General features: G+C 42.6%; 3 protein-coding genes across 7 annotated transcripts in view; 2 read left to right on the top strand and 1 right to left on the bottom strand.

The window, feature by feature from the left end:
• Positions 1-6,212, top strand: part of CASP10 (caspase 10) — a 41,901-nt gene extending 35,689 nt beyond the window's left edge. The window contains exon 10 of the mRNA XM_050750632.1: positions 1,236-6,212. Within this exon, the coding sequence (XP_050606589.1) occupies positions 1,236-1,389 (154 nt within the window). The 3' untranslated portion in view covers positions 1,390-6,212. The remainder of the gene's footprint in view (positions 1-1,235) is intronic.
• The window catches only part of PPIL3 (peptidylprolyl isomerase like 3), a 448,181-nt gene that overhangs the window by 350,501 nt on the left and 70,338 nt on the right, over positions 1-27,342 (bottom strand). The gene's annotated exons all lie outside the window — the stretch shown is intronic.
• Positions 17,447-27,342, top strand: part of CASP8 (caspase 8) — a 59,816-nt gene continuing 49,920 nt past the window's right edge. For 2 of the 5 annotated variants that reach the window (XM_050750635.1, XM_050750641.1), the window contains exons 1-2: positions 17,452-17,723; positions 17,996-18,092. The gene's annotated coding sequence lies outside the window, so the exon portion shown is untranslated. Of the gene's footprint in view, positions 18,093-27,342 lie in introns of all 5 variants that reach the window. The other 3 variants (XM_050750642.1, XM_050750639.1, XM_050750638.1) reach the window with 3 other exon arrangements.

Below are 27,342 nucleotides of genomic sequence, written 5' to 3'. Positions count from 1 at the left end.
ACAGAGCAAGATCCTGTCTCTAACAAAAAGAGACAATTTCAGGAAGTGATCCCTGCCATGAACAAATTAAAACAGGATAATGATAGCTTCTTGGTGCAGGTAGTATTTCAGGTGAGACTAAGTGGTAAGAAGAAAACAGACACAGGAAGATTTGGGAATAGAGAGCAGGTGCAAAGCAAGATGCAGGGATTGAGAGCAGGTAGGGGCCTGTATCCCTTCCCTGAAAAATAGTGAGGATAAGGATGAGGGGATGAGGGTAGTCATACTAATACTAAAAATGATGATCAGCAGAACAGTGTAGCCAGTGTTCTAAGTGCTTGACCCAATATACATCCTTTGATGCTCTCAGCAACCCCTAAGATGGGGACTGTTATGGTTCCTCTTTTAGAGCTGGGAAAACCGAGGTATGCAGCAGTGAGTAACCAGCCTAAGAGCACACAATGAATGAGTGATGGAGCCACAATTTAAAACTGAATCTGTTTTCAGAACCTGTGCTTGCTTCCAGTGATACGTATTGCCCGCCCTGAGAACGTTCTGCTAAATGCTATATGTCCTGCAAGTGCAGGCTCAAATGCTACCACCTGCATGAAGCCTTTTCTCTCCCTCCCAACTAGAAGTGCATTCTCCTCTGAACTTGCAGCGGAAGCTTGACCTTTCATTTGGTGTCGACCACATTCTGCCTTGTGTTATGAATATTGTGTATATGCCATCCTTGGTAAATGTTTTATATCTGCATTCTAAGTGTTTAACTTCAGGAATTGTGTCATGTTTATCTTTGTATCTCTCCCAAGGCTACAGATAGAGAGGGCATTGTTGGTATCTGTGGCATCTGCTGCATATTTGTTGATCTAAGACCTGGTACATGGTACCTGGTGTCTTTTCTAAGACCTGGTGTGTGGTTTCTACCTCCTGATTGAAAAAAGTTTCTTCTCTGGGCCAGGCACAGTGGCTCATGCCTGTAATCCCAGCACTTTGGGAGGCTGAGGTGGGCGGATCACCTGAGGTCAGGGGTTTGAGACCAGCCAGGGCAAGCAATATGGTGAAACCCTGTCTTTACTAATTAGCTGAGTGTGGTGGCAGGCACCTGTAATCCCAGCTACTTGGGAGGCTGAGGCATGAGAATCACTTGAATTTAAGTGGAGGCTGCAGTGAGCTGAGATTGTTCCACTGCACTCCAGCCTGGGTGACAGAGTGAGACTCTGTTAAAAAAAAAATTGTTTTCTTCTTTGTTGCAGACGGGAAGACATCTTATCCATCCTCACTGCTGTCAACGATGATGTGAGTCGACGAGTGGACAAACAGGGAACAAAGAAACAGATGCCCCAGCCTGCTTTCACACTAAGGAAAAAACTAGTATTCCCTGTGCCCCTGGATGCACTTTCATTATAGCAGAGAGTTTTTGTTGGTTCTTAGACTTCAAACGAATCATTGTCTGTATCCTCCAGCCTCCTGCCCAGCACAGGAATCGGTGGTCTCCACTTGGCATTCTAGAAACAGGAAACACCCTGTTTTCTGACACAGTCAATTCCGATTTTCTTTTTCTTTTGACAAGTCTAAATGTTAGAAAACACTCTTTTTTTAGGAGACAGTCTCATTCTGTCACCCAGACTGGAGTGCAGGGGGGCAATCTCGGCTCTCTGTAGTCTCGACCTCCCGGGCTCAAGCTATCCTCCCACCTCAGCTTCCCAAGTAGCTGGGACCACAGGTGTGTACCACCATGCCTGGATATTTTTTATTCTTTATTTTTTGTAGAGACGGAGGGATCTCACTTTGTTGCACAGGCTGGTCTCAAACTCCTGGACTCAAGTGATCCTCCCACCTCTGTCCGCAAAATACTGGGATTATAGGCACGAGCCACCACGCCTGGCCAGAAAACTTTCCTTATTGAAGACTTGGATTGTAGCCTTGGTTTTGGATGTGTACCCTAAAGAGAGAGTAATTGACCTTGGTTTGTGCAGGTACTTTTTTTTTTTTGAGACAGAGTCGCTCCGTCACCTGGTCTGGAGTGCAGTGGTGGGATCACTGTTCACTGCAGCCTTGACCTCCCAGGTTCAAGCGATCCTCCCACCTCAGCCTCCCAAGTAGCTGAGACTACAGGTGTGTGTCCACGCACAGCTAACTTTTGTATTTTAATGTAGAGATGGGGTTTCACTATGTTGTCCAAGCTGGTCTCAAACTCCTGGGCTCAAGTGATCCTCCCACCTCAGCTTCTCAAAGTTCTGGGACTATACGTGTGAAATACTGTGTCTGACCTGGGGACCAGGGACATTTTAAGATTCCCTGGTGTTCAAAGAACCACGTTCTTAGGCTAGACTGAGCTTAGATTGCCTCTTTAGACAACTACCCCTTAGTTATAATTCTGTGTCCCCTCTGCATGGCCTTGAACATTGGACAATGAGGTTACAGTCCAGCCACCCTCTCTCTACTCTCCCCCTTCCTAAGACTTCTCTTCTGCATATCTAGTGAGGTGAACATTTGGTCTATGCCAGGCCCATTTCCTGCTTTTGTGTAAGGAAGGTGCTCACATAGGAAGTTTTTATTTGGTTAGAGACAGGTTTCCCTGTAGGAAGATGATGGCTCATTTACACTCAGCTGCTCTGCAAGCAGAAACTTTATAACCTGATGTCATATTCCATGTTGGACTGGGTGCGGTGGCTCATGCCTGTAATCCCAGTACTTTGGGAGGCTGAGGCAGGCAGATCACTTGAGGTCAGGAGTTCAATACCAGCCTGGCCAATACGGCGAAACCTCTTCACTACTAAAAACACAAAAATTAGCCAGGCGTGGTGGCGGGCACCTGTAATCCCAGCTACTTGGGAGGCTGAGGCAAGAGAATCTCTTGAATCTGGGAGGCAGAGGCTGCGGCGAGCCAAGATCACACAACTGCACTCCAGCTTGAGCAACAGGGCGAGACCTTGTTTAAAAAAAAAAAAAATCAATGTTGGGGTTTCAGATGCCATTGACAGAACACCCAATTCAAACTGACTGAAGCAAAGAAGGGAATTTATTGCCTCTTTCACATGGAAACCCAGGAGTGGATAACACTGGCTTCAGGCAAAGCTTGAATCAGGACTCAATCTACAGGCCAGCACCTTTCTGTTGGCCAGATGTCCTCAGGGTTGGCAACTGCAGTGTAGACTGCAGTGGATAGTCCCCACCTTGTCACTACTACTACACTTTGCTCCTCTGGCCTGAGGGATGAGGAGAGAGGCGTGTCAGAGACTGAAGCTGTTCTCAGGATCACTGGGCTCTTCTTGGCAGAGGGGATGTCTGGCTTGCCTGAAGGGAGTGGCTCTGTAAGGACGTCTTGATGCTTTCTTCATTAAGATTTTGAATATTTTTATGTACTTGAGTTTTTTTTTTTTTTTCAATTTCTAGAGGAACTTTTCTTTGTTAATTCCTGGAACTGTATTTTGAACCCTTGAAGGTGAGCCCTCATAGGGAGATCCAAAGTCCTGTGGTTAACGCCTTTGTTTATAGACGAGGCAGCTAAGTCCTGGGGATGTGAACAACCTGCTGGCAGACCTCATTTACTGGATTTTCCTTCAGCCAGGTGAACTGGAATGGCTTGGGGCATGGAAGGGCATTAGGAGCGTTTCATTTGATATGTGAATGCTCATAAAAAAATGTCGAGGAATGAAGAAAAACAATTCTCAGTGGTGCCTGCATTTATAATTATTTATGTGAAAGTCAAATTCATGTACAGTACATTTGTTATAAGAATATTCACAAGAACACTGTTCCGATGTCTCTGATTGTCACGTGGATTTGAATGTAGCTTGACAGAGGGAATGTCTAATCCATATTGACAGGGCAGGAGCACCGTCATCTCATCTCAGACAAACACCGCCACTTTAAGTTCCAGTTCCCTTTCTAGCCTCATGCATTTCAAGGAAATCACTTCCCTTCTAACAGCAAGCAGCCAGAAAGAGAAGAGAGTAAAATACAGATAAGACAGCTCTGGCACAGAGGTTAGGGGGTGGGGGAAGTCTCTTGGGTAACTGCCAAACTTTGCCCTCATACAATAGGTTCCAGTAAAACAATGGGCCTTAATAAGCACATTCCTTTTCCTTCAGGTACACTAAGATAGGGAAGCTAAAAGCAGACTGGAGGGGGGCAGGGTATACCTACAGCTGCAGAAAGATTGTATGGGAACGGACACACTCTTCCTCCCAGATAAGCACAACAAAGAGATACAAAAACAATCCAAGCCTCTGATAAACTCTCCCACCCTAAATCCTTAAAAACTCTTAGTCTGTAAGTGAGTGGGCTCTGACCTAACTCTGCCAGAAGCCCCTTTCAAATTTGCTTTCTCTAAAATAAACCTGTCCTTGACTGTCAAGCCACCTTTCATGTTTCTTTCCTCTTTCTTTAATTCTTACACATGTGTCAGGATGATCTCCCAAAACCGTGTTCATAACAGTCAGGGCTAAAAGCTAGTGGTCACAGTCTTTGTCCATTTGGCAGAACTGACATGTGAAGGCAAGCGAAGGATGGTGAGGTACTGAGGAAAGAGCAAAGGATCTGGAGATCAAAGCCCTGTATTTCCATGTTGTCCTGTGATTCCTTTGCTCAGAGACACTAACTAAATCAAGCTAGCTTTTTTCAGCCTTGTCTGTAAAGTAGAGAAATACATTAGCTGTTGAGAAGACGAAAAAGAATGTGTATGTGTGCATCTATTTAAATCTAACTGTGCTGAGGTGCATATAAAGGCCTTTAGGTGGTAGTCTTCTAGTTGTAACTGCAACAGAAATAGCAGAACTTAAGTTCCTTTGTGCGTAATTCCAGCTGACTTTATTAGCAGCAACTCAGCACTAGCAGTACCCCTGACATACTCTGAGTAAGACCTAATTCTTCCCTCACTGGCTCGTGATGTCCACAGCAGAAGGTGGCCAGCTCTTGGCTCTGAGTTCAGTTGAACAAAACGCTGTTGATAAAACTTCCTGTCAGGCCCCTGAGCCCAAGTTAAGCCATCATATCCCTTGTGACCTGCACGTATACATCCAGGTGGCCTGAAGTAACTGAAGAATCACAAAAGAAGTGAAAATGGCCTGTTCCTGCCTTAACTGATGAGATTACCTTGTGAAATTTCTTCTCCTGGTTCTTCCTGGCTCAAAACTCGCCCGTTGAGCACCTTCTGACCCCCACCCCTGCCAGCCAGAGAACAACCCCCTTTGACTGTAATCTTCCACTACCTACCCAAATCCTATAAAATGGCCCCACCCCTATCTCCTTTTGCTGACTCTCTCTTCGGACTCAGCCCGCCTGCACCCAGGTGATTAAAAAGCTTTATTGCTCACACAAAGCCTATTTGGCAGTCTCTTCACTCGGACGTGAGTGAAACCTCCTTCATCAGGAACATTTGGGGTTTGATGTTTAAGTTTTGAGCCTCTGGTGTATTTCCTATTTCTGTTTTGCTAGAACTTAGTGCTTGTGTAAGGTTAAATTCTAGAATCAGGAAACGTTGTTTTTAGAGGCCTCCAGCAAGCACTTCGGAGGTCCCTGGGCGTTTACAGCTGTGAGTCGTCGATCTATCCAGACACCAGAAAATAGTCATCCTTGGCTCATTCCTCCTCAGTGGGAGGTGTGCACAGTTGGTAGAGTGTTACCTCCAAGATTTTGTGAAACATTATGCTTGTCTGTATTTGTGTGTGCATGTCTGTGTGAATTTTGAGTTCAGGAATAACAGGTGATTTGATCACAGCTATTTGACAGTGGTGATAGTCATTGTATGCCAAGACGTTTATGAAGGGAATAGGTAGATTGAGTGAGGTTCCTATATATTTTGCCTAGTTGTACTCACCTACAAGAGCTGTAATTAAATGTTTCTCTCTTTCCCCTTCTTCCTCTCTTTTATTCATTTTTATTTATTTATTTTTTTTTTTACGAAGTCTCGCTCTCTCACCCAGGCTAGAGTGTGGTGGCACGATCTTGGCTCACTGCAACCTTCGTCTCCTGGGTTCAAGCGATTCTCCTGCCTCAGCCTCCTGAGTAGCTGGGATTACAGGTGTGCACCATCACACCTGGCTAATTTTCATATTTCTAGTAGAAACAGAGTTTTGTCATGTTGGCCAGGCTGGTCTCGAACTCCTGACCTCAAGTGATCTGCCCGCTTTGGCCTCCCAACGGAATGAGCCATCATGTCGGGCCTCATTCATTCTTTCTTTCATAGAAGTTTGGATACTGCCAAACAAAATTAAAGACATGAAAAACCAATTGTTATTACAAATGTTACAATTATTTAACCACTGGTGTTTATTTTTATTAGAGCCATAGCACCTACTGGCCTCTGCTTCAGGGATTCACAATGGTGGTGGGCAGGTTGGATATCACAGGGCTTACCCCTAGCAATGCATTCTATTCCGCCTATGCCCAGGTGGTGGTAAACATGTAAGGATCCAGTACACTGCGGTACCGACCCATCAGAACAGATGCTGACTGGTACAACACAATGGTGAATGTTGCTGAATAGCAACCCTTAATCAATAATGATCAAATCTCCATGGAGGTAAACTAAACTAGAAGTTTACCTCAAACAGGTAATTTTTGTGCCATACATGATTCACAGAACCTTCCAGATCTGATGCTTTCTGAGTGACCTGGTCAACTTGTTCTCAACCTGGAATTCTTGGACCCTTAGATGTTTGTAAATTTGTTCTCAGAGCCTCTGAGCTCTCCACCTTCATTTTTAAGTGCTTTAATTTTTTTTTGGTGATAATCTTTAAAACTTCACAGATGTGTGTCCTGGCTCTTCGGGGCGACTGCTTCATATTTGAGTACTGCCACACAATGACTGCTCATGTTCTGGGGCCTGCCTACAGAAAGGGACGAACTTTACCTTGGACTTTTTAATGTAGTGTGGATGTGCGTCTGTAGCTAGAGGTCTTCAGGTGCCAGTGGTTAATCTGTTTGAAGCTTGCTTTATTACAACCTCTCATTCCGTAACAGACTCCTCCTCCACCATCCCTCACCTCTGCTGAACCCTTCTAGCAGAGGGAACTCACCACAAGTGGGGACATGGATTTGGGAGCTTGAAAGGACCCCAGTGACCCTGCAGTCCAGCCCTTAGAGTGCTAAGTGACTTACTGAAGCCTCGAAGCCATTCCTGGAGGATTTGCAATTCTTTTTATTTTTATTTTTATTTTTATTTTTATTTTTTTTATACTTTAAGTTCTAGGGTACATGTGCATAATGTGCAGGTTTGTTACATATGTATACTTGTTCCACGTTGGCATGCTGCACCCATCAACTCCTCAGCACCCATCAACTCGTCATTTACATCAGGTATAACTCCCAATGCAATCCCTCCCCCTTCTCCCCTCCCCATGATAGGCCCCGGTGTATGATGTTCCCCTTCCCGAGTCCAAGTGATCTCATTGTTCAGTTCCCACCTATGAGTGAGAACATGCGGTGTTTGGTTTTCTGTTCTTGTGATAGTTTGCTGAGAATGATGGTTTCCAGCTGCATCCATGTCCCTACAAAGGACACAAACTCATCCCTTTTTATGGCTGCATAGTATTCCATGGTGTATATGTGCCACATTTTCTTAATCCAGTCTGTCACTGATGGACATTTGGGTTGATTCCAAGTCTTTACTATTGTGAATAGTGCCGCAATAAACATATGTGTGCATGTGTCTTTATAGCAGCATGATTAAGAACTCAAACAAATTTACAAGAAAAAAAAACACCCCATCAAAAAGTGGGCAAAGGACATGAACAGACATTTCTCAAAAGAAGACATTCATACAGCCAACAGACACATGAAAAAATGCTCATCATCACTGGCCATCAGAGAAATGCAAATCAAAACCACAATGAGATACCATCTCACACCAGTTAGAATGGCGATCATTAAAAAGTCAGGAAACAACAGGTGCTGGAGAGAATGTGGAGAAATAGGAACACTTTTACACTGTTGGTGGGATTGTAAACTAGTTCAACCATTATGGAAAACAGTATGGAGATTCCTCAAGGATCTAGAACTAGAAGTACCATATGACCCAGCCATCCCATTACTGGGTATATACCCAAAGGATTTGCAATTCTTCGTATCTCTGGATTTGCCACCCTGTCCCTCCAAGTCACTTGGTTTCACTTTGGACAGCTTTAATTATTCTCTTCTCTGTTCTCTGTTTCTGCCTCCTTAGAAGCTATTTAAAACCACTCGTTTTCATTCTAAACTCCGGAGCCACACCAAACAAGTGTAACTGTCCCCTGGTGAGATTTGCATTGTATGTGACAAATCATTTAACTTCTTTCTGGTAGGGTTTCAGTTTTGTCGGAAGTCTGCAGTTTGCTCTTAAGGATGTGATAAGAATGTAGCAACACATTTGTATCTTTGAATTTTGAAAAGGAACCAAATTTTAAAATTTAGTTTAGTTTAGTTTAGTTTTGTTTGAGACACAGTCTCACTGTGTCACCCAGGCTGGAGTGCAGTGATACCATGTTGGCTAACTGCAACCTCTGCCTCCTGTGCTCAGGTGATCCTCCCCCCTGAACCTCCTGAGTAGCAGCTGGGGCTACAGGCAGGTGTTTTTTAAAAACGGATTCTTAATACATTAAAAAAATGAAATCCCTTTAAAAAAGCACTAGAGGAAATTCTGTGTTTAAAGATTTACTTATTTGGCAATGCAAACAGCTGTTTATTTCCTAACATAACTTTTGCAAATCTGAATTTTTATAAAAAGATTTTTAAATTAAAAATTTTTAATTATACTAAGTTTTACTTTTTAAGTAATTTTGAGTAGGTAATATTTTTATAAAGACATTTGTATGGTTCGAAGATAAGAAAATATATGAAAGGTGTTCAAGAAGAGTTTTGCCCCCAATTCTGTCCACTGTATACCCAGTCCTCCCCACTTCTACATACATATTTCAGATAGGTATTTCTCGAAAGAAAGAACTTATGCTGTGAAACTTATATGTCTACTTAGGTCTCATTTTAAGTGATTCTGTAGAATGGGTGGGAGATACTGGTGAAATTCTAGAATGGAAAGAACTTTGTGAGATTTTGAGCTGAGTACTTGTAAATAGTAGAAATGGACTTACTAATAAATAAAGGAATTTTATTTTATAACTTTTTTCTGATTACATAGTAATGTATGTTCATTATGAAATATTTGGGAAATACAAAAACACACAAAGAAAAAAGGATATTTATTTATAATTCCATTTTGCTATGTATTTTCCCATTATTCACTCTGCGTTTGTCCCAGGTTTTCCCCACGCTGTTTCAATGAGTGTATCCTCCATGTCCCCCCAATCATGCATCCAGTAAACTCCATCATTACTACCATCTGTACTTCCACTCACGGTTCAGTTCCAAGCATGTCCCTCTCTGACATCCACCTCACATCATTCCATCTTGCTTCTTCTGGGACCTTCCCTTCAAGGATCTTCAGTGCCACCGGGGCTTCCAGTTAGGTTGATTGACCCTATCTATTGTCTTCCCGATATCAGCACCACCCCCCACTCACTCTTCACGCAGCTTAGAGTCCACATGTCTTTGTTAAAGTCTCCTGTACGCACCAGCACCCTTGCCTTTCCCTCAGTTCCACTGAGGTGGCAGAATCCCAACTCTGGCTAATCGCATAAATCCGTGTCCTCCAAATTTGTACTGGAATTCCAGGATGTGGCTGGGGTAAAAACCTTCCATGTTGCAGACAGGTCTTGTTTCAAACCAATGACCACAAACCTCCAATGAGCTTTCAGGAGTTTCGGCAATGCTGTGACATTTCCCTAGTTATATCACCCTTTTGCACTCTCGGTCTGTTTTACTGATCATAGAATTCTCTATGATCTCAACCTAAAGGGTTAGAGATATTTCCTGAGAAGCCCCACCTTTTCCCTTGATAACCCACTATGGGAACTGTCATTTGTGAATTTAAGAAGAAACACTTGCTTCTTGACTTTTAAAACACCAAAAACAACATTAAAAAATTGAAGGATGAGGCTGGGGTGCGGTGACTCATGCCTGTAATCCCAGCACTTTGGGAGGCTGAGGCGGGCGGATCACTTGAGGTCAGGAGTTCAAGACTAGCCTAGTCAACTTGGTGAAAACTGTCTCTACTAAAAAAAATTAGCTGGGCATGGTGGCACGCACCTGTGATGTTAGCTACACGGGAGGCTGGGGCATGAGAATTACTTGACTCTGGGAGGTGGAGGTTGCAGTGAGCCAAGATCATGCCACTGCACTCCAGCCTGGGTGACAGAGCGAGACTTTGTCTCAAAACAAAAACAAAAACAAAACCTGAGAGATGAGCCACAAACTGGGAAATGATATCTGTCATGTTGTATAACTGATAAAGGAGATGTGCATACATATACTATATATATAATCTTCTACCAATCCATAACGTATTAAACAATCCAATCTAGATGGGTAAACATATAAAGTAGTTCAAAGATGAGCAAAAAATATGAACCAGTAATTAAAAGGAAATACCAATGAGCAATAAACATCTGAAAACATAACCATTCTCTTTGGTCATCAGAGAATTTGAAAAATACAGCCACAGTGAGATAGCATTTTATGTCCATCATATTATCAATATTTAAAACTCTGTCAGTACTAAGTATGGGTGAAGATACGGAGTGAAGGGAACTCTGTTACATAGATCTAGGAAATGTAAATTGACACAATCATTTTAGAAAGCAATTTGCAATATTTATAAATGTTGGAAATTTGCACACAGTAAAATCTAGCAAATCTATTTTTGGATCTATGTCCTAAAATAAACTTAAAAACATTGTTTTGTAGAGACAGGGTCTTGTTACATTGTGCAGGAAGGTCTTGAACTGGCCTCAAGCAATCTTCCTGTCTCAGCCTCCCAAAATATTGAAATTATAGGCGTGAGCCACCACGCCTGGCCCCAAAAGAAATTTTGCACATGTACCAGGAGATAAGGAGGAGTGTTAGTTTTCTGAGCAACACTGTAAGAGCACAAAGAAATAAAATAAAAAGAAGCAACACATACAATCTATAGATTCATCAGGAGCATAGATAAATTGTGGTATAGTCGTATAAAGGAATACTATCAAGTAGTGAAACAAAATTAGCTAGAATTATTAGGTTGAACCGTATGAAACTGCCATTCTTATAGATCAGAAACAACCAAATATTGGCATTTCATACAGTTTAAATATATGTATCAGTAACATAATGATGAGCAAATAATATATATAATATGATGATTTATAGAATGTTAAAACACACATAAGAGTCTTTTATGTTGTTTATAAATTCATATGTATATTGTACAAATATACAGATGTATGGGGGTGATGAGGAGTTTAGAGTAGTAGTTGTCTGGGATGGGCTCGGGGCTTGGGGAGAGAGGGAGGAACATGCCAATGGGGAGGAATTACAGGGGCTTCAAATGCATCAGTTTTGTTTTATATCTTCAACTGAGTGCTGGATGTGGGGGCTATTCTCTTTTTTCTTTAATCCTTTTTGCATCTCAGTGCTGATTAATGGAATTTAGCCACCAGATTGGGTGATTTTTTGGCTTGTTGAATACTCGGCCAGGTTTGCAGGGAAGCTTTGCCCTCTTGGGCAGAGTATGTTTTTCCAATCTAGTACCCGTCTGTGTTTTTGGTGGTGATTTCTGTGGCTATAATTAAAATAATCAGTGTGGCCAAAGCAAGGATAAGGGGTATTGACTCACTTTTTATTGCCCTGAGCCATCCCTGTTGCAAAATAATGATCTGGATATATTCTCCAGAACAGGAAGCAAACTGCAGATGGGAAACGTGGGAAACTCCCTTAAGCCACTTCTTTTTTTTTTTTTTTTGAGACAGAGTCTGGCTCTGTTGCCCAGGCTGGAGTGCAGTGGCACGACCTCAGCTCACTGCAAGCTCCGCCTTCCAGGTTCACGCCATTCTCCTGCCTCAGCCTCCCAGGTTCACGCCATTCTCCTGCCTCAGCCTCCCAAGTAGCTGGGACTACAGGCACCGGCCACTACGCCAGGCTAATTTTTTTTTTTTTTTTTGTATTTTTAGTAGAGACGGAGTTTCACCATATTAGCCAGGATGGTCTCTATCTCCTCACCTCGTGATCCACCCGCCTCGGCCTCCCAAAGTGTCGGGATTACAGGCTTGAGTCACCGTGCCCGGCCCCTAAACCGGTATCTAACAAATCAGTGTAAGTCAAGGGGTTCATCTACAGAGTCAGTCATCTTCACCATGACACCCACAACGCACACATTGCTGCTGGCATTCCTCCACTCAGAATGTACAATTAGACGCTCAGCACTCTATTGGATCAGGCTGCTATTTCACCATTTGAAGAACCTTCAAAAAGATCTTTAGAGGCAGGGCATGGTGGCTCACACCTGTAATCCCAGCACTTTGGAAGGCTGAGGCAGGCAGATTACTTGAGGCCAGGAGTATGAGACCAGTCTGGCCAACACGGTGAAACCCTGTCTCTGCTAAAAATACAAAAATTAGCCAGGTGTGGTGATGTACACCTGTAGTCCTAGCCACTTGGGAGGCTGAGGCACAAGAATTGCTTGAACCTGAAAGGTGGAGGTTGCAGTGAGCCGAGGTTGTGCCAGTGACACTACACTCCAATCTGGGTGACATGGCGAGACTCCCTCTAAAAAAAAAAAATCCTTAGAAACTTCAGAAGGATCCTTCCACTAGGGCAGAAGGGATCAGAGAGTAAGAATCTTCACCCCTACCACTCATGCCTTTCTGAAGGCTCAGTCTGGCCACACTGCAAGGGGACAGTGAGCCAGTTTTGGCCTGGGGTTTCTTGCTGCTGCCAAATTAACAACTCCAGCCCTTGGGTTTAGCCACCTGCTGCTGCTAAAAATGATGATGAGAGTGACGGAGAGGTGTTTTAGTTCCCATTTTAGAGATCAGAAAATCGAGGCCCAGAGAAGCTAAGTAGCCTTGGAGATATGAGCCACAGTCTCTCCACTTGAGTTACCATCTTGAAACATCAAGGATAAGTCAACTTTATCAACAGTTTCAGGCCTGTGAGAAATGGGCTTGGTTTATCTTGAAGATTGTAAACAAATAAAAAAATAGACTACTCCATTACTGATGAGAAATGTGAGTCATTCTGCCAGGAATTGAAAGTACAGCTGCCCATAAAAAAGTTATGCCAGTGTCCAGACTCTTCAGGTCCCTGTGTGTGACAAATCACTCAATGAGAGTTCCCCTTTTATTTCTCTTTGTGCTCAGTAGGATGTTGAAATTTCTGGAAAAGACAATGGAAATCAGGGGCAGGAAGATAACAGTGTGGGGTGCTAAACAGACTCAGATCTCAGCAACCTTCCTGCCCACTGCCACCTCTGCACAGACACCTCGACCCCCACGCACAGGTGGAGCAGCATTTCCTAGTTCTTTCCAGAGGCTTCCTTTTGCCTGCCCTCTAGCCACATCGCCTGAGATTGACAACGCCCTACAGCAAGACGGAAACTTCCCTTTACAGCACCACCTTGTGATTCTGGAGCAACAAAGTTGAGACTTCTGAATTTAGCACTCTTCTGCTCCCCTACTGTTTCACGTATACCTGTGTCATCTTTCTTGTTTCATTGTAAACATACTTATAAAATTCCCATTTTCTTTATTTAGAAATAGAACTACAACTAGATGGTTAAACAATTTAAACAGTACAAAACGGTCCATGGGGAAAAGTGAATTTCACACTGTCCCCCAAACCTTCATTTCCTTTTATGGAGATAATTATTGTTTCTAATGTTTTGAATATTCTTTCAGAGATATTTTATTCTTATATAAGCATACGTGTATGTGTGTCCTTCCCTCATTTCCCCCCCACGAATACTAGCAGACTGTTTTGCACCTTGGTTAGCTCATTTAACATATCTTGGAGACTGTTCTGTATCAGAACATATAGAACTGCTTGATCCTCTTCATGACTGCTACAGCGCCATTGAATGTATGGATCATCAGTGCTCTAACTAGCGCCTTAGTGATGGGCATTTAGGGATCACAAACTTCATAAGGGCAGAAACAATATCTTACCCATTCTCTGTTTCTGATATGGTTTGGATGTGTGGTGCTGCCCAAATCACATGTCAAGGTAATCCCCAGTGTCAGAGGTGGAGCCTGGTGGAGGTGATTGGATCATGGGGATGGATCCTTCATGAATGGGTGAGCACCATCCCTTTGGTGCTGTTCTTGTGATAGAGTTCTCATGAGATCTGGTTTTTTAAAAGTGTGTGGCACCTCCGCACTCTCTTGGTCCTGCTCCTGCCATGTAAGATGCCTGCCCTTGCTTTGCCTTCTGCCATGAATAAAAGCTCTCTGAGGCTTCCCCAGAAGCAGATGCCACTATGCTTCCTATACAGCCTGTGGAACTGTGAGCCAATTAAACCTCTTTTCTTTATAAATTATCCAGTCTTAGGTTTTCTTTATAACAGTGTGAGGATGAGCTAATACAGTTTCCTACATGTAACCTAAGGCAATGCTTTGCACAAAGGAATGAGCCAGATTGCTTAGTAATTAAAATGCAAATACAAACCACAAGTATATCCATTCATGAATTGGGGGACAGCTTTTATTTGATTCTGAGTTCTGATAGCTGCTGCTTTGCTTCGTTAAAAATGTGCTAGTTCTCATTCAACTTCCTATCGGTCACACCACCAACATGTACGATATGTACTACTTGCCAGGTTGGAAGGAAACTTACGGATGAAAGAAATGTCCCTCCCTTCTAGGAAATGATAATCTGCTTTGGGAGAGAAGGCAGGTACTTTTTGGCAAAAGTGACACAATAAAATAATTTTAAAAAAAGATGGATTTTTTTTTTCTTTTTTGAGATAGAGTCTCGCTCTGTCACCCAGGCTGGAGTGCAGTGGCGTGATATCGGCTCACTGCAATCTCTGTCTCCCCGGTTCAAGCGATTCTCCTGCCTCAGCCTCCTCAGTAGCTGGGACTACAGGTGCACGTCACCACACCAGGCTAATTTTTTGTATTTTTAGTAGATATGGGGTTTCACTGTGTTAGCCAGGATGGTCTCCATCTCCTGACCTCGTGATCTGCCTGCCTAGGCCTCCCAAAGTGCTGGGATTACAGGCGTGAGCAAAAAGATAATTTTTAAAAAAGGTATTAGGATAATCAGGTCCTCCCACAAGAAAGTAAAGTTAGAAGCCCACCTCAGACCATGCATTCCAGCACAAAAATGCCAAATGGCTTAAAGATATAAATGTTAAAACAACACTAGAAAGGCATTAAAAGAACATATAGAAAATACAGCAAAAATTTCCCTACGCAAGATGTAAAAGCCAGAAGTCATAAAGGAAAAGGTTGATAAATTAGAATAGATAAAAATGTAAAACTTTTGTATAATATAAGACACGAAGAATGCATTTAAAGACATACAATGAAGGTTAGGAAGATGAAGATGTTTTGGAGATGAGTGCCGGTTACACATCAGTATTAATGTACTTAATGTTACTGAACTGTACACTTAAGATGATGAAAATGGTAACTTTTATGTTATGTATATTTTATCACATAAAAAAAGACATGAAATGAATCAGGGGAAAACATTTGCTACATAACTAAGAACGAAGGCCCTTAATAAAATCTGTAAAACTACACATACTTTTAGGAATGAATCAACAAACAATTTCTATGAATTATAAAAAAGTGACAATCCAACTAAAAAATGAATAAGGGATATGAGCAAGTATTGTACAGAAGAAATAAAAATAGACAACAAAGTTATGAAAAAATATTCAATCTCCTTAGTAACTGCGCAAAAGAAACTAAAACAATGAGACACTACCCCTAAGATTAATACATGTCAAAGAAAAATGGTTGGTGAGGGTGTGGGGAAGTGGGCACTTTCACCTACTTTTGGAAATATAAATTGGTGCAACCTTATAGGGAGAGCAATTTCACAACATTTTTCAAAGACTTAAATGCACAACCCTATGGCAGAACAATTTATTCCTCTTCCAGGAGTTTTTTTCTTTCAAAAACAGTCATGCAGATGAAAAACACATGTTCATTACTGCACAGTGTGTCTGTAATACTCACTTTCCCTTCAATAGGGGAATGGTTAAATAAATTTTGCAAGCTATCTGATAGATACTCAGCATGAGCTAAAGTTAGGGTCCAGTTAGAGATGGAAACCACACCAGTAATTTGAAAGGGAAAATGTAATAGGAAGAATTATTAACTAGTGAAAGGAGGCTAACTGCTAAAGGTACAAGAGCACTCAAGCTGTCTGCAGGCAGCAAGCCCCGGCTGGTGAGCAGGAAGCTGCCCGCTGGGAGGCTGCCAAAGTTCCCTGAAGGTGAGCACCACTGGGTGTTGTTCTACAAGCTGCTGGCAGTCATGGCGTTAAGAGCAGGAAGAAAAGCACCAGAACCCGGAAGAGAAACCCAGTCCTCTGCTAGGCCTTGCACCGTCCCTCTGGTGCCCTCTACTGACAAAGCCTAAAATTGTGCCAGCTGGCAAAGGAGATCTTTTTATGGGATGTAGCTCGGTGTCATCAAACACAACAGGGTGGACTTGGAGCTCAGATGCAATACAATGATTGATACTGGCTCAGTATACTTAACCTGCTTTTGTAAACAAAATGGTATATGTGATGTCTTTCTTTCTCTCTATATATGTAAAACAATATTTGTTCCTAGTTATTATGTATTTATGTCTTTACTCTGCATGCCAGGAGCTAAGTATTTTGCATGTATTAACTCATTTCGTTCTCATAATAACCTTCACATGCAGGAATCACTATAGCTACTTTATGAATGAGTCGAGGAAGGCACTGAGACGTTAAGTAACTTGCCCAAGGTCATGCAGCTAGTAAGTGGCAGAGCAAGAATTACTATGGCTTTATAAGCCTAGAAAAAAGTCTGAAAGAATAAAAATGTTAACAGTGGGGACCTCAAGGAGGCATTGAAGAGGCCATGAGAGAGGTTTTCACTTTGTAAAAAATCAGTCCTTCAAATAAATAAATACAGTGAGGCTTCCCCAGAAGCAGATGTCACTATGCTTCCTGTACAGCCTGTGAAACTGTGAGCCAGTTAAACCTCTTCTCTTTATAAATTATCCAGTCTTCGGTATTTCTTTATAACAGTGTGAGGATGAGCTAATACAGTTTCCTACACTGCAACCTAAGGCAATGCTTTGCACAAAGGGATGAACCAGATTGCTTAGTAATTAAAACGCAAATACAAACCACAAGTATATCCACTCATGAATTGGGGGACTGCTTTGTGTGTATGGATAAGGTATATTTTTTTAAAAAATTATTTTTCAAAGAAGACAATAAACTAGTTAATAAACGACAACTCACAGTGCCAGGCAGTGAGAAACAAGTGTCTGATAAACGGTGGAGAATGTGAGCATTCTCTGCAGTGGGTGGGAGGAGATGGGGAGGGCGTTCTCTGGGGAGTGGCAGTGGCTGGAGCAAAGATTTGGAGGAGGTAAGTCATGTACTCTGAGCTTTCGGTTTCTGTTTCACCTTGTGTCTGAGCTGGTCTGAAGTCGGGTTGTTCAGACTGAGCTTCCTGCCTGCCCGTACCCCTCCAACAGCTTCAGAAGAAGGTGACTGGTGGCTGCCTGAGGAATACCAGTGGGCAAGAGAATGAGCATTTCTGGAGCATCTGCTGTCTGTGAGATTAAGCACTACGTATATTGCTTTACTCACTCCCCACAGCAACCTTACCAAGCAGTTCTTTTCCACATGAAAAGATGGAGGCTGAGTGAAACAAAAGGAGTTGTTTAGATTCCTCAGTAAGTGAGAGGCAGAGCTGGGATTTGAATCCAGATCTGTCTGATATTGAAGTCTAGGCGGGTTCCACCTCTCCAGACTGTTTTCCAGGGCGTAAAGGACAGATCCTTTACCTTAGCTGGCTGCTTCTAGAAGTCTGACCCTGCTGGCTCAAAACGACTTTAGTTCCTTGCCCAGAGGCTGTGGACTGCAGGTCAAGACATCAGTAGAAGGAGGGCCCAGCTAGAGCGGCTGACACTGGCTTCTACTCACCGTCATTTCTCCTTCCTTCCAGGAGCAACCCCTGGGTGCGTCCACTTTCTGGGCACGTGAGGTTGGGCCTCGGCAGCCTGAGCCCTTGAGTTGGTCACTTGAACCTTGGGAATATTGAGGTAAGCCTGGAATTTCCAGAGGAGGTTTGGGGGAAAGAGAAGTGGTGAACACTATTACTATGCCCTGTCTAGACACCAGTGGGCCGAGTGGAGCAGATGCCAGTTGGGACCTACCTGCCCTCTCTTTGGTTATTAATCCATTAATCCATTATTGTTCCCTGTACACTGGTATGAGTGGAAGGGGGAAATATTTAGCCAAGTTTTTGAGACCTGTACTCTGAGCTAAAATGCATTGTCTTCCTGTAGGGCGGGACCCCACAACTGTGGAGGAGCTGCAGGGGATACTGGGGAGTATGCAGACATTATGCACTAAACAAAAATGGCTCACATAGTGAAAAGTTATTCTTTTTTTTTTTTTTTTTTGAGAGGCGGTCTGCTCTATCGCCCAGCCAGAAGTGCAGTGGCGAGATCTCAGCTCACTGCAATCTCCGCCTCCTGGGTTTGAGTAATTCTCCCACCTCAGCTTCCCGAGTAGCTGGGACAACAGGCGTGTGCCACCGTGCCTAGCTAATTTTTGTATTTTTAGTAGAGACGGGGTTTCACCGTGTTAGCCAGGATGGTTTCGATTTCCTGACCTCATGATCCGCCCGCCTCGGCTTCCCAAAGTGCTGGGATTACAGGCGTGAGCCACCGCACCTGGCCAGTTATTCTTTATGATTCCCTTACCTTTTTTTTTTTTTTTTTGAGATGGAGTTTTGCTGTTGTTGCCCAGGCTGGAGTGCAATGGCAGGATCTCGGCTCACCGCAACCTCTGCTTCCCAGGTTAAAGCAATTCTGCTTCAATCTCCTGAGTAGCTGGGATTACAGGCATGCACCACCATGCCTGGCTAATTTTGGATTTTTAGTAGAGACGGGGTTTCTCCATGTTGGTCAGGCTGGTCTCAAACTCCAGACCTCAGGTGATCCGCCCACCTCGGCCTCCCAAAGTGCTGGAATTACAGGTGTGAGCCACCGCACCAGCCATTTTTTTTTTCTTTTCTTCTTTTTTTTTTTGAGATGGTGTCTTGCCCTGTCGCCCAGGCTGGAGTGCAGTGGCACGATCTTGGCTCACTGCAACCTCTGCCTCCTGGGTTCAAGCGATTCTCCTGCCTCAAACTCCTGAGTAGCTGGAATCACAGGTGCATGCCACCACACCCAGCTAATTTTTTGTATTTTTAGTAGAGACGGGGTTTCACCATGATGGCCAAGCTGGTTTGGAACTCCTGATCTCAAGTGATCCACCCTCCTTGGCCTCCCAAAGTGCTAGGATTACAAGCATGAGCCACCATGCTTGGCCAGGGCTAACATATCTTATCATGTCTCAAAACATGCTAATTTCCCTTTTTGACAAAAGAGTAAGCAATAGTATCTAGCTGGAATTTAGTAACGGTGTTACATTCTTATTTTATTTATTTTTTACAGTTCCTCTTTTGTAGCAAATGCAGTGCTTTTCCATTTGTGGTAGTGATATAAAATGTTCGTTTAAAAAACTTTGTTAATGTAAATTTTTATTTCAGTAAAGAGAGCCAATTAAAAATACAGGAAATTAAAGAACCAGTAATAAGGAATATGACAAACATTGTCAAAGTCATTTAGGAATGACTGAAGTGAGCAATGTGGTGACATTTGTGTTGAAGGCCAGGATGCCCTGAGAGACAGCATCTGAGGTGCCCAGTGCTGATTCAACTATGGAAGCTCAGGCTGTTTAGGGAAAGTTCTAAAACGAGCCCTGGTTAGCAATCAGTGATTTTAGTATAATATAGAGGAACTCTTTTTAATCTGAGTCTGTGCTTTAATCTGCACATGTGCTTTTCTGTCTGGGAACATTGGGAAGGGAATGGAGCAGACTATAAATGATTGGCCGGAAGTCAGTGATTACCTAGTTGGCGCAAGGAATAGGTATTACCAGATACTCCTGACTGAGAAAGAGAAGGAGACAGCAGCATTCATTCAGCAGTGGGAGATCTCACTACTCCCCACTTCCCAGTTCCTCTCCCTGTGGTACCATTTTGAACATTTAAAGCTGTCTCTTCTGCTATTTAATTCTTTTTTTTTTTTTTTTTGACAGAGTCTCACTCTGTCGCACAGCCTGGAATGCAATGGTGCCATCTCGGCTCACTGCAACCTCTGCCTCCCGGGTTCAAGTGATTCTCGTGTCTCAGCCTCCTGAGTAGCTGGGATTACAGGCACCCACCTCCATGCCTGGTTAATTTTTTTTCATATTTTCAATAGAGATGGGGATCTCACCATGTTGGCCAGGCTGGTCTCAAACTTCTGGCCCCAAGTGATCTACCCACCTTGGCCTCCCAAAGTGCTGGGATTATAGGCCTGAGCCACCACGCCTGGTTAATTTCACATTTTTAGATAATGTGACCACATAATAAAAATTTATGCATTTTTATGTAATGTGTCTAATACATGAAAGCAATATACTTATGCTTTTATTTCTCAGTTAAGTTCCTAATTATTATAAATTTACTCTGCATGCCAGGAGCTGTTCTAAGAATTTGCATGTATTAACTCATTTGATTCTCATAATAACCTTCACATGCAGGAATTATTATTATTATTTTTATTATACTTTCAGTTCTAGGGTACATGTGCACAACCTACAGGTTTGTTACATATGTATACATGTATCATGTTGGTGTGCTGCACCCATTAACTCATCATTTACATTAGGTATATCTCCTAATGCTATCCCTCCCTCCTCCCTCCACACCACAACAGGCCCTGGTGTGCGATGTTCCCTATCCTGTGTCCAAGTGTTCTCATTGTTCAATTCCCACCTATGAGTGAGAACATGCGGTGTTTGGTTTTCTGTCCTTGCGATAGTTTGCTCAGAATGATGGTGTCCAGCTTCATCCATGTCCTTACAAAGGACATGAACTCATCCTTTTTTATGGCTGCATAGTATTTCATGGTGTATATGTGCCATGCTTTCTTAATTCAGTCTATAATTAATGGACATTTGGGTTGGTTCCAAGTCTTTGCTATTGTGAATAGTGCTGCAATAAACATACGTGTGCATGTGTCTTTATAGCAGCATGATTTATAATCCTTTGGGTGTATACCCAGTAATGGGATGGCTGGGTCAAATGGTATTTCTAGCTCTAGATCCTTGAGGAATCGCCACACTGTCTTCCACAATGGTTGGACTAGTTTACAGTCCCACCAACAGTGTAAAAGTGTTCCTATTTCTCCACATCCTCTCCAGCACCTGTTGTTTCCTGACTTTTTTTTTTTTTTTTTTTTTGAGATGGAGTTTTTGCTCTGTCACCCAGGCTGGAGTGCAGTGGCGCGATCTAGGCTCACTACAAGCTCCGCCTCCTGGGTTCACACCATTCTCCTGCCTCAGCCTCCCGAGTAGCTGGGACTACAGGCACCCGCTACCACGCCTGGCTAATTTTTTTGTATTTTTAGTAGAGACGGGGTTTCACCGTGTTAGCCAGGATAGTCTTGATCTCCTGACCTTGTGATCCACCTGTCTCGGCCTCCCAAAGTGCTGGGATTACAGGCTTGAGCCAACGCGCCCAGCCTGTTTCCTGACTTTTTAATGATCGCCATTCTAACTGGTGTGAGATGGTATCTCATTGTGGTTTTGATTTGCATTTCTCTGATGGCCAGTGATGATGAGCTTTTTATCATGTGTCTGTTGACTGCATAAATGTCTTCTTTCGAGAAGTGTCTGTTCATATTCTTTGCCCACTTTTTGATGGGGTTGATTTTTTCCTGTACATTTCTTTAAGTTCTTTGTAGATTCTGGATATTAGCCCTTTGTCAGATGGGTAGATTGTAAAAATTTTCTCCTATTCTGCAGGATGCCTATTCACTCTGATGGTAGTTTCTTTTTCTGTACAGAAGCTCTTTAGTTTACTTAGATCCCATTTGTCAATTTTGGTTTTTGTTGCCATTACTTTTCGTGTTTTAGACAGGAAGTCCTTGCCCATGCCTATGGTCTGAATGGTGTCACCTAGGTTTTCTTCTAGGGTTTTTATGGTTTTAGGTCTAACATTTAAGTCTTTAATCCACCTTGAATTAATTTTTATATAAGGTGTAAGGAAGGGATCCACTTTCAGCTTTCTATATATGGCTAGCCAGTTTTCCCAGCACCATTTATTAAATAGGGAATCCTTTCCCCATTTCTTGTTCTTGTCAGGTTTGTCAAAGATCAGATGGTTGTAGATGTGTGGTATTATTTCTGAGGGCTCTGTTCTGTTCCATTGGCCTATATCTCTGTTTTGGTACCAGTACCATGCTGTTTTGGTTACTGTAGCCTTGTAGTATAGTTTGAAGTCAGGTAGCATGATGCCTCCAGCTTTGTTCTTTTGGCTTAGGATTGTCTTGGCAATGCAGGCTCTTTTTTGGTTCCATATGAACTTTAAAGTAGTTTTTTCCAATTCTGTGAAGAAAGTCATTGGTAGCTTGATGGGGATGGCATTGAATCTATAAATTAACTTGGGCAGTACGGCCATTTTCGTGATATTGATTCTTCCTATCCATGAGCATGGAATATTCTTCCATTTGTTTGCGTCCTCTTTTATTTCGTTGAGCAGTGGTTTGTAGTTCTCCTTGAAGAGGTCCTTCACATCCCTTGTAAGTTGGATTCCTAGGTATTTTATTCTCTTTGAAGCAATTGTAAATGGGAGTTCACTCATGATTTGGCTCTCTGTTTGTTATTGGTGTACAGGAATGCCTGTGATTTTTGCACATTGATTTCGTATGCTGAAACTTTGCTGAAGTTGCTTACCAGCTTAAGGAGCTTTTGGTCTGAGATGATGGGGTTTTCTAAATATACAATCATGTCATCTGCAAACAGGGACAGTTTGATTTCATCTTTTCCTAATTGAATACCCTTTATTTCTTCCTCCTGCCTGATTGCCCTGGCCAGAACTTCCAACATTATGTTGAATAGGAGTGGTGAGAGAGGGCATCCCTGTCTTGTGCCAGTTTTCAAAGGGAATGCTTCCAGTTTTGCCCATTCAGTATGATATTGGCTGTGGGTTTGTCATAAATAGCTCTTATTATTTTGAGATACATCCCATCAATATCTAATTTATTGAGAGTTTTTAGCATGAAGTGCTGTTGAGTTTTGTCGAAGGCCTTTTCTGCATCTATTGAGATAATCATGTAGTTTTTGTCTTTGGTTCTGTTTATATGATGGATTACATTTATTGATTTGCATATATTGAACCAACCTTGCATCCCAGGGATGAAACCAACTTGATCATGGTAGATAAGCTTTTTGATGTGCTGCTGGATTCAGTGTGCTAGTATTTTATTGAGGATTTTTGCATCAATGTTCATCAGGGATGTTGGTCTAAAATTCTCTTTTTTTCTTGTGTCTCTGCCAGGGTTTGGTATCAGGATGCTGCTGGCCTCATAAAATGGTTTAGGGAGGATTCTCTCTTTTTCTGTTGATTGGAATAGTTTCAGAAGGAATAGTACCAGCTCTTCTTTGTACCTCTGGTAGAATTTGGCTGTGAATCCGTCTGGTCCTGGAATTTTTTTTGGTTGATAGGCTCTTAATTATTGCCTCAATTTCAGGGCCTGTTATTGGTCTATTCAGGGATTCAACTTCTTCCTGGTTTAGTCTTGGGAGGATGTATATGTCCAGGAATTTATCCATTTCTTCTAGATTTTCTAGTTTATTTGCGTAGAGGTGTTTATAGTATTCTCTGATGGTAGTTTGCATTTCTGTGGGATTGGTGGTGATATCCTCTTTATCATTTTTATTTCATCTATTTGATTCTTCTCTCTTTTCTTCTTTATTAGTCTTGCTAGTGGTCTATCAATTTTGTTGATCTTCAAAAAACTAGCTCCTGGATTTGTTGATTTTTTGAAGGGTTTGTGTATCTCTATCTCCTTCCGTTCTGCTCTGATCTTAGTTATTTCTTATCTTCTGCTAGCTTTTGAATGTGTTTGCTCTTGCTTCTCTAGATCTTTCCACTATGATGTTAGGGTGTCAATTTTAGATCTTTCCTGCTTTCTCTTGTGGGCATTTAGTGCTATAAATTTCCCTCTACACACTGCTTTAAATGTGTGCCAGAGATTCTGATATGTTGTGTCTTTGTTCTCATTGGTTTCAAAGAACATCTTTATTTCTGCCTTCATTTTGTTATGTACCCAGTAGTCGTTCAGGAGCAGGTTGTTCAGTTTCCATGTAGTTGAGCGGTTTTGAGTGAGTTTCTTAATCCTGAGTTCTAGTTTGATTGCACTGTGGTCTGAGAGACGGTTTGTTATAAGTTGTGTTCTTTTACACTTGCTGAGGAGTGCTTTACTTCCAACTATGTGGTCAATTTTGGAATAAGTGCGATGTGGTGCTGAGAAGAATAAATATTCTGTTGATTTGGGGTGGAGAGTTCTGTAAATGTCTATTAGGTGTGCTTGGTGCAGAACTGAGTTCAATTCCTAGATATCCTGTTAACTTTCTGTCTCATTGATCTGTCTAATGTTGACAGTGGGGTGTTAAAGTCTCCCATTATTATTGTATGGGAGTCTAAGTCTCTTTGTAGGTCTCTAAGGACTTGCTTTATGAATCTGGGTGCTCCTGTATTGGGTGCGTATATATTTAGGATAGTTAGCTCTTCTTGTTGAATTGATCCCTTTACCATTAAGTAATGGCCTTCTTTGTCTCTTTTGATCTTTGTTGGTTTAAAGTCTGTTTTATCAGAGACTAGGATTGCAACCCCTGCCTTTTTTTATTTTCCATTTGCTTGGTAGATCTTCCTCCATCCCTTTATTTTGAGCCTATGTGTGTCTCTGCACGTGAGATGGGTCTCTTGAAAGCAGTACACTGATGGGTCTTGACTCTTTATCCAATTTGCCAGTCTGTGTCTTTTAGTTGGAGCATTTAGCCCATTTACATTTAAGGTTAATATTGTTATATGTGAATTTGATCCTCTGATTATGCTATTAGCTAGTTATTTTGCTCGTTACTTGATGCAGTTTGTTCCTAGCATCGACGGTCTTTACAATTTGGCATGTTTTTGCAGTGGCTGGTACCGGTTGTTCCTTTCCAGGTTTAGTGGTCCTTCAGGAGCTCTTGTAAGGCAGGCCTGGTGGTGACAGAATCTCTCAGCATTTGCTTGTCTGTAAAGGATTTTATTTCTCTTTCACTTATGAAGCTTAGTTTGGCTGGATATGAAATTATGGGTTGAAAATTATTTTCTTTAAGAATATTGAATGTTGGCCCCCACTCTCTTCTGGCTTGCAGGGTTTCTGCGAGAGATCCGCTGTTAGTCTCATGGGCTTCCCTTTGTGGGTAACCCGATCTTTCTCTCTGGCTGCCCTTAACATTTTTTCCTTCATTTCAACTTTGGCGAATCTGACAATTACGTGTCTTGGAGTTGCTCTTCTCGAGGAGTATCTTTGTGGCGTTCTCTGTATTTCCCGAATTTGAATGTTGGCCTGCCTTTCTCGGTTGGGGAAGTTCTCCTGTATAACATCTGAAGAGTGTTTTCCAACTTGGTTCCATTCTCCCCATCACTTTTAGGTACAGCAATCAGATGTAGATTTGGTCTTTTCACATAGTCTCATATTTCTTGAAGGCTTTGTTTGTTTCTTTTTACTTTTTTTCTCTAAACTTCTCTTCTTGCTTCATTTCATTCATTTGATCTTCAATCACGGATACACTTTCTTCCACTTGATCAAATCAGCTACTGAAACTTGTGCATTTATCACGTAGTTCTTGTGCCATGGTTTTCAGCTCCATCTGGTCATTTAAGGTCTTCTCTCCGTTGTTTATTCTAGTTAGCCATTCGTCTAAACTTTTTTCAAGGGTTTTAGCTTCTTTGTGTTGTGTTCAAATAACCTCCTTTGGCTCAGAGAAGTTTGTTATTATCAATCGTGTTAAGCCTTCTTCTCTCAACTTGTCAAAGTCATTTTCCATCCAACTTTGTTCCGTTGCTGGTGGGAGATGTGTTCCTCTGGAGGAGAAGAGGCGCTCTGATTTTTAGAATTTTCAGCTTTTCTTCTCTGGTTTCTCCTCATCTTTGTGGTTTTATCTACCTTTGGTCTTTGATGATGGTGATATACAGATGGGGTTTTGGTGTGGATGTCTTTTCTGTTTGTTAGTTTTCCTTCTAATAGTCAGGACCCTCAGCTGCAGGTCTGTTGGAGTTTGCTGGAGGTCCACTCCAGACTCTGTTTGCCTGGGTGTCACCAGCAGAGGCTGCAGAACAGCAAATATTGCAGAATGGCAAATATTGCTTCCTGTTCCTCTGGAAGCTTTGTCTCAGAGAGGCACCTGGCCGTATGAGGTGTCAGTTGGCCGCTATTGGGAGGGACCCACTTGAGGAGGCAGTCTGTCCGTTCTCAGATCTCAAAATTCCATGCTGGGAGAACCACTACTCTCTTCAAAGCTGTCAGACAGGGACGTTTAAGTCTGCAGAAGTTTCTATTGCCTTTTGTTCAGCTATGCCCTGCCCCCAGAGGTAGAGTCTACAGAGGCAGGCAGGCCTCTTTGAGCTGCAGTGGGCTCCACCCATTTTGAGCTTCCTGGCCGCTTTGTTTACCTACTCAATCCTCAGCAATGGCAGACACTCTCCCGCACCTTTGCAGTTCGATCTCAGACTGCTGTGCTAGCAGTGAGCAAGGCTCCGTGGGTGTGGGACCCTCTAAGCCAGGTGCGGGATATAATGTCCTGGTGTGCCCTTTGCTAAGACTCTCGGAAAAGTGCAGTATTAGGGTGGGAGTGTCCCGATTTTCCAGGTGCCATCTGTCACGGCTTCCCTTGGCTAGCAAAGGGAATTCCCCAACCCCTTGTGCTTCCCAGGTGAGGCGATCCTGCCTTGCTTTAGCTCACGCTCTGTGGGCTGCACCCACTGTCTGACAAGCCCCAGTGAGATGAACCCGGTACTGAGATATTTCCTCAGTTGGAAATGCAGAAATCACCCGTCTTCTGCATTGCTCATGCTGGGAGCTGTAGACTGGAGCTGTTCCTATTTGGCCATCTTGGGACTTCGCCAGCAGGAATCATTATGGTAGTGACTTTATGAATGAGGAAAGACAGGCACTAACATAATTGATTTTATGTTATTTAGGTCAAGATTTTATGTTATTTAGGTCAAAGTTAATTGTGTTGTTCAAATCTTGTATAACTCTACTGCTTGTCCGTCTTTCTTACCCATTATCAAGAAAGGAACATAAAAATCTTATACTGGCCGGGCGTGGTGGCTCAAGCCTGTAATCCCAGCACTTTGGGAGGCCGAGGCAGGCGGATCACAAGGTCAGGAGATCGAGACCACAGTGAAACCCCGTCTCTACTAAA

This window comes from Macaca thibetana, chromosome 12 (assembly GCF_024542745.1).
Source record: "Macaca thibetana thibetana isolate TM-01 chromosome 12, ASM2454274v1, whole genome shotgun sequence".
Taxonomy (NCBI): Eukaryota; Metazoa; Chordata; class Mammalia; order Primates; family Cercopithecidae; genus Macaca; species Macaca thibetana.
The sequence above is the reverse complement of the archived record's forward strand: the minus strand, read 5'-3'. Positions and strand labels throughout refer to the sequence as shown.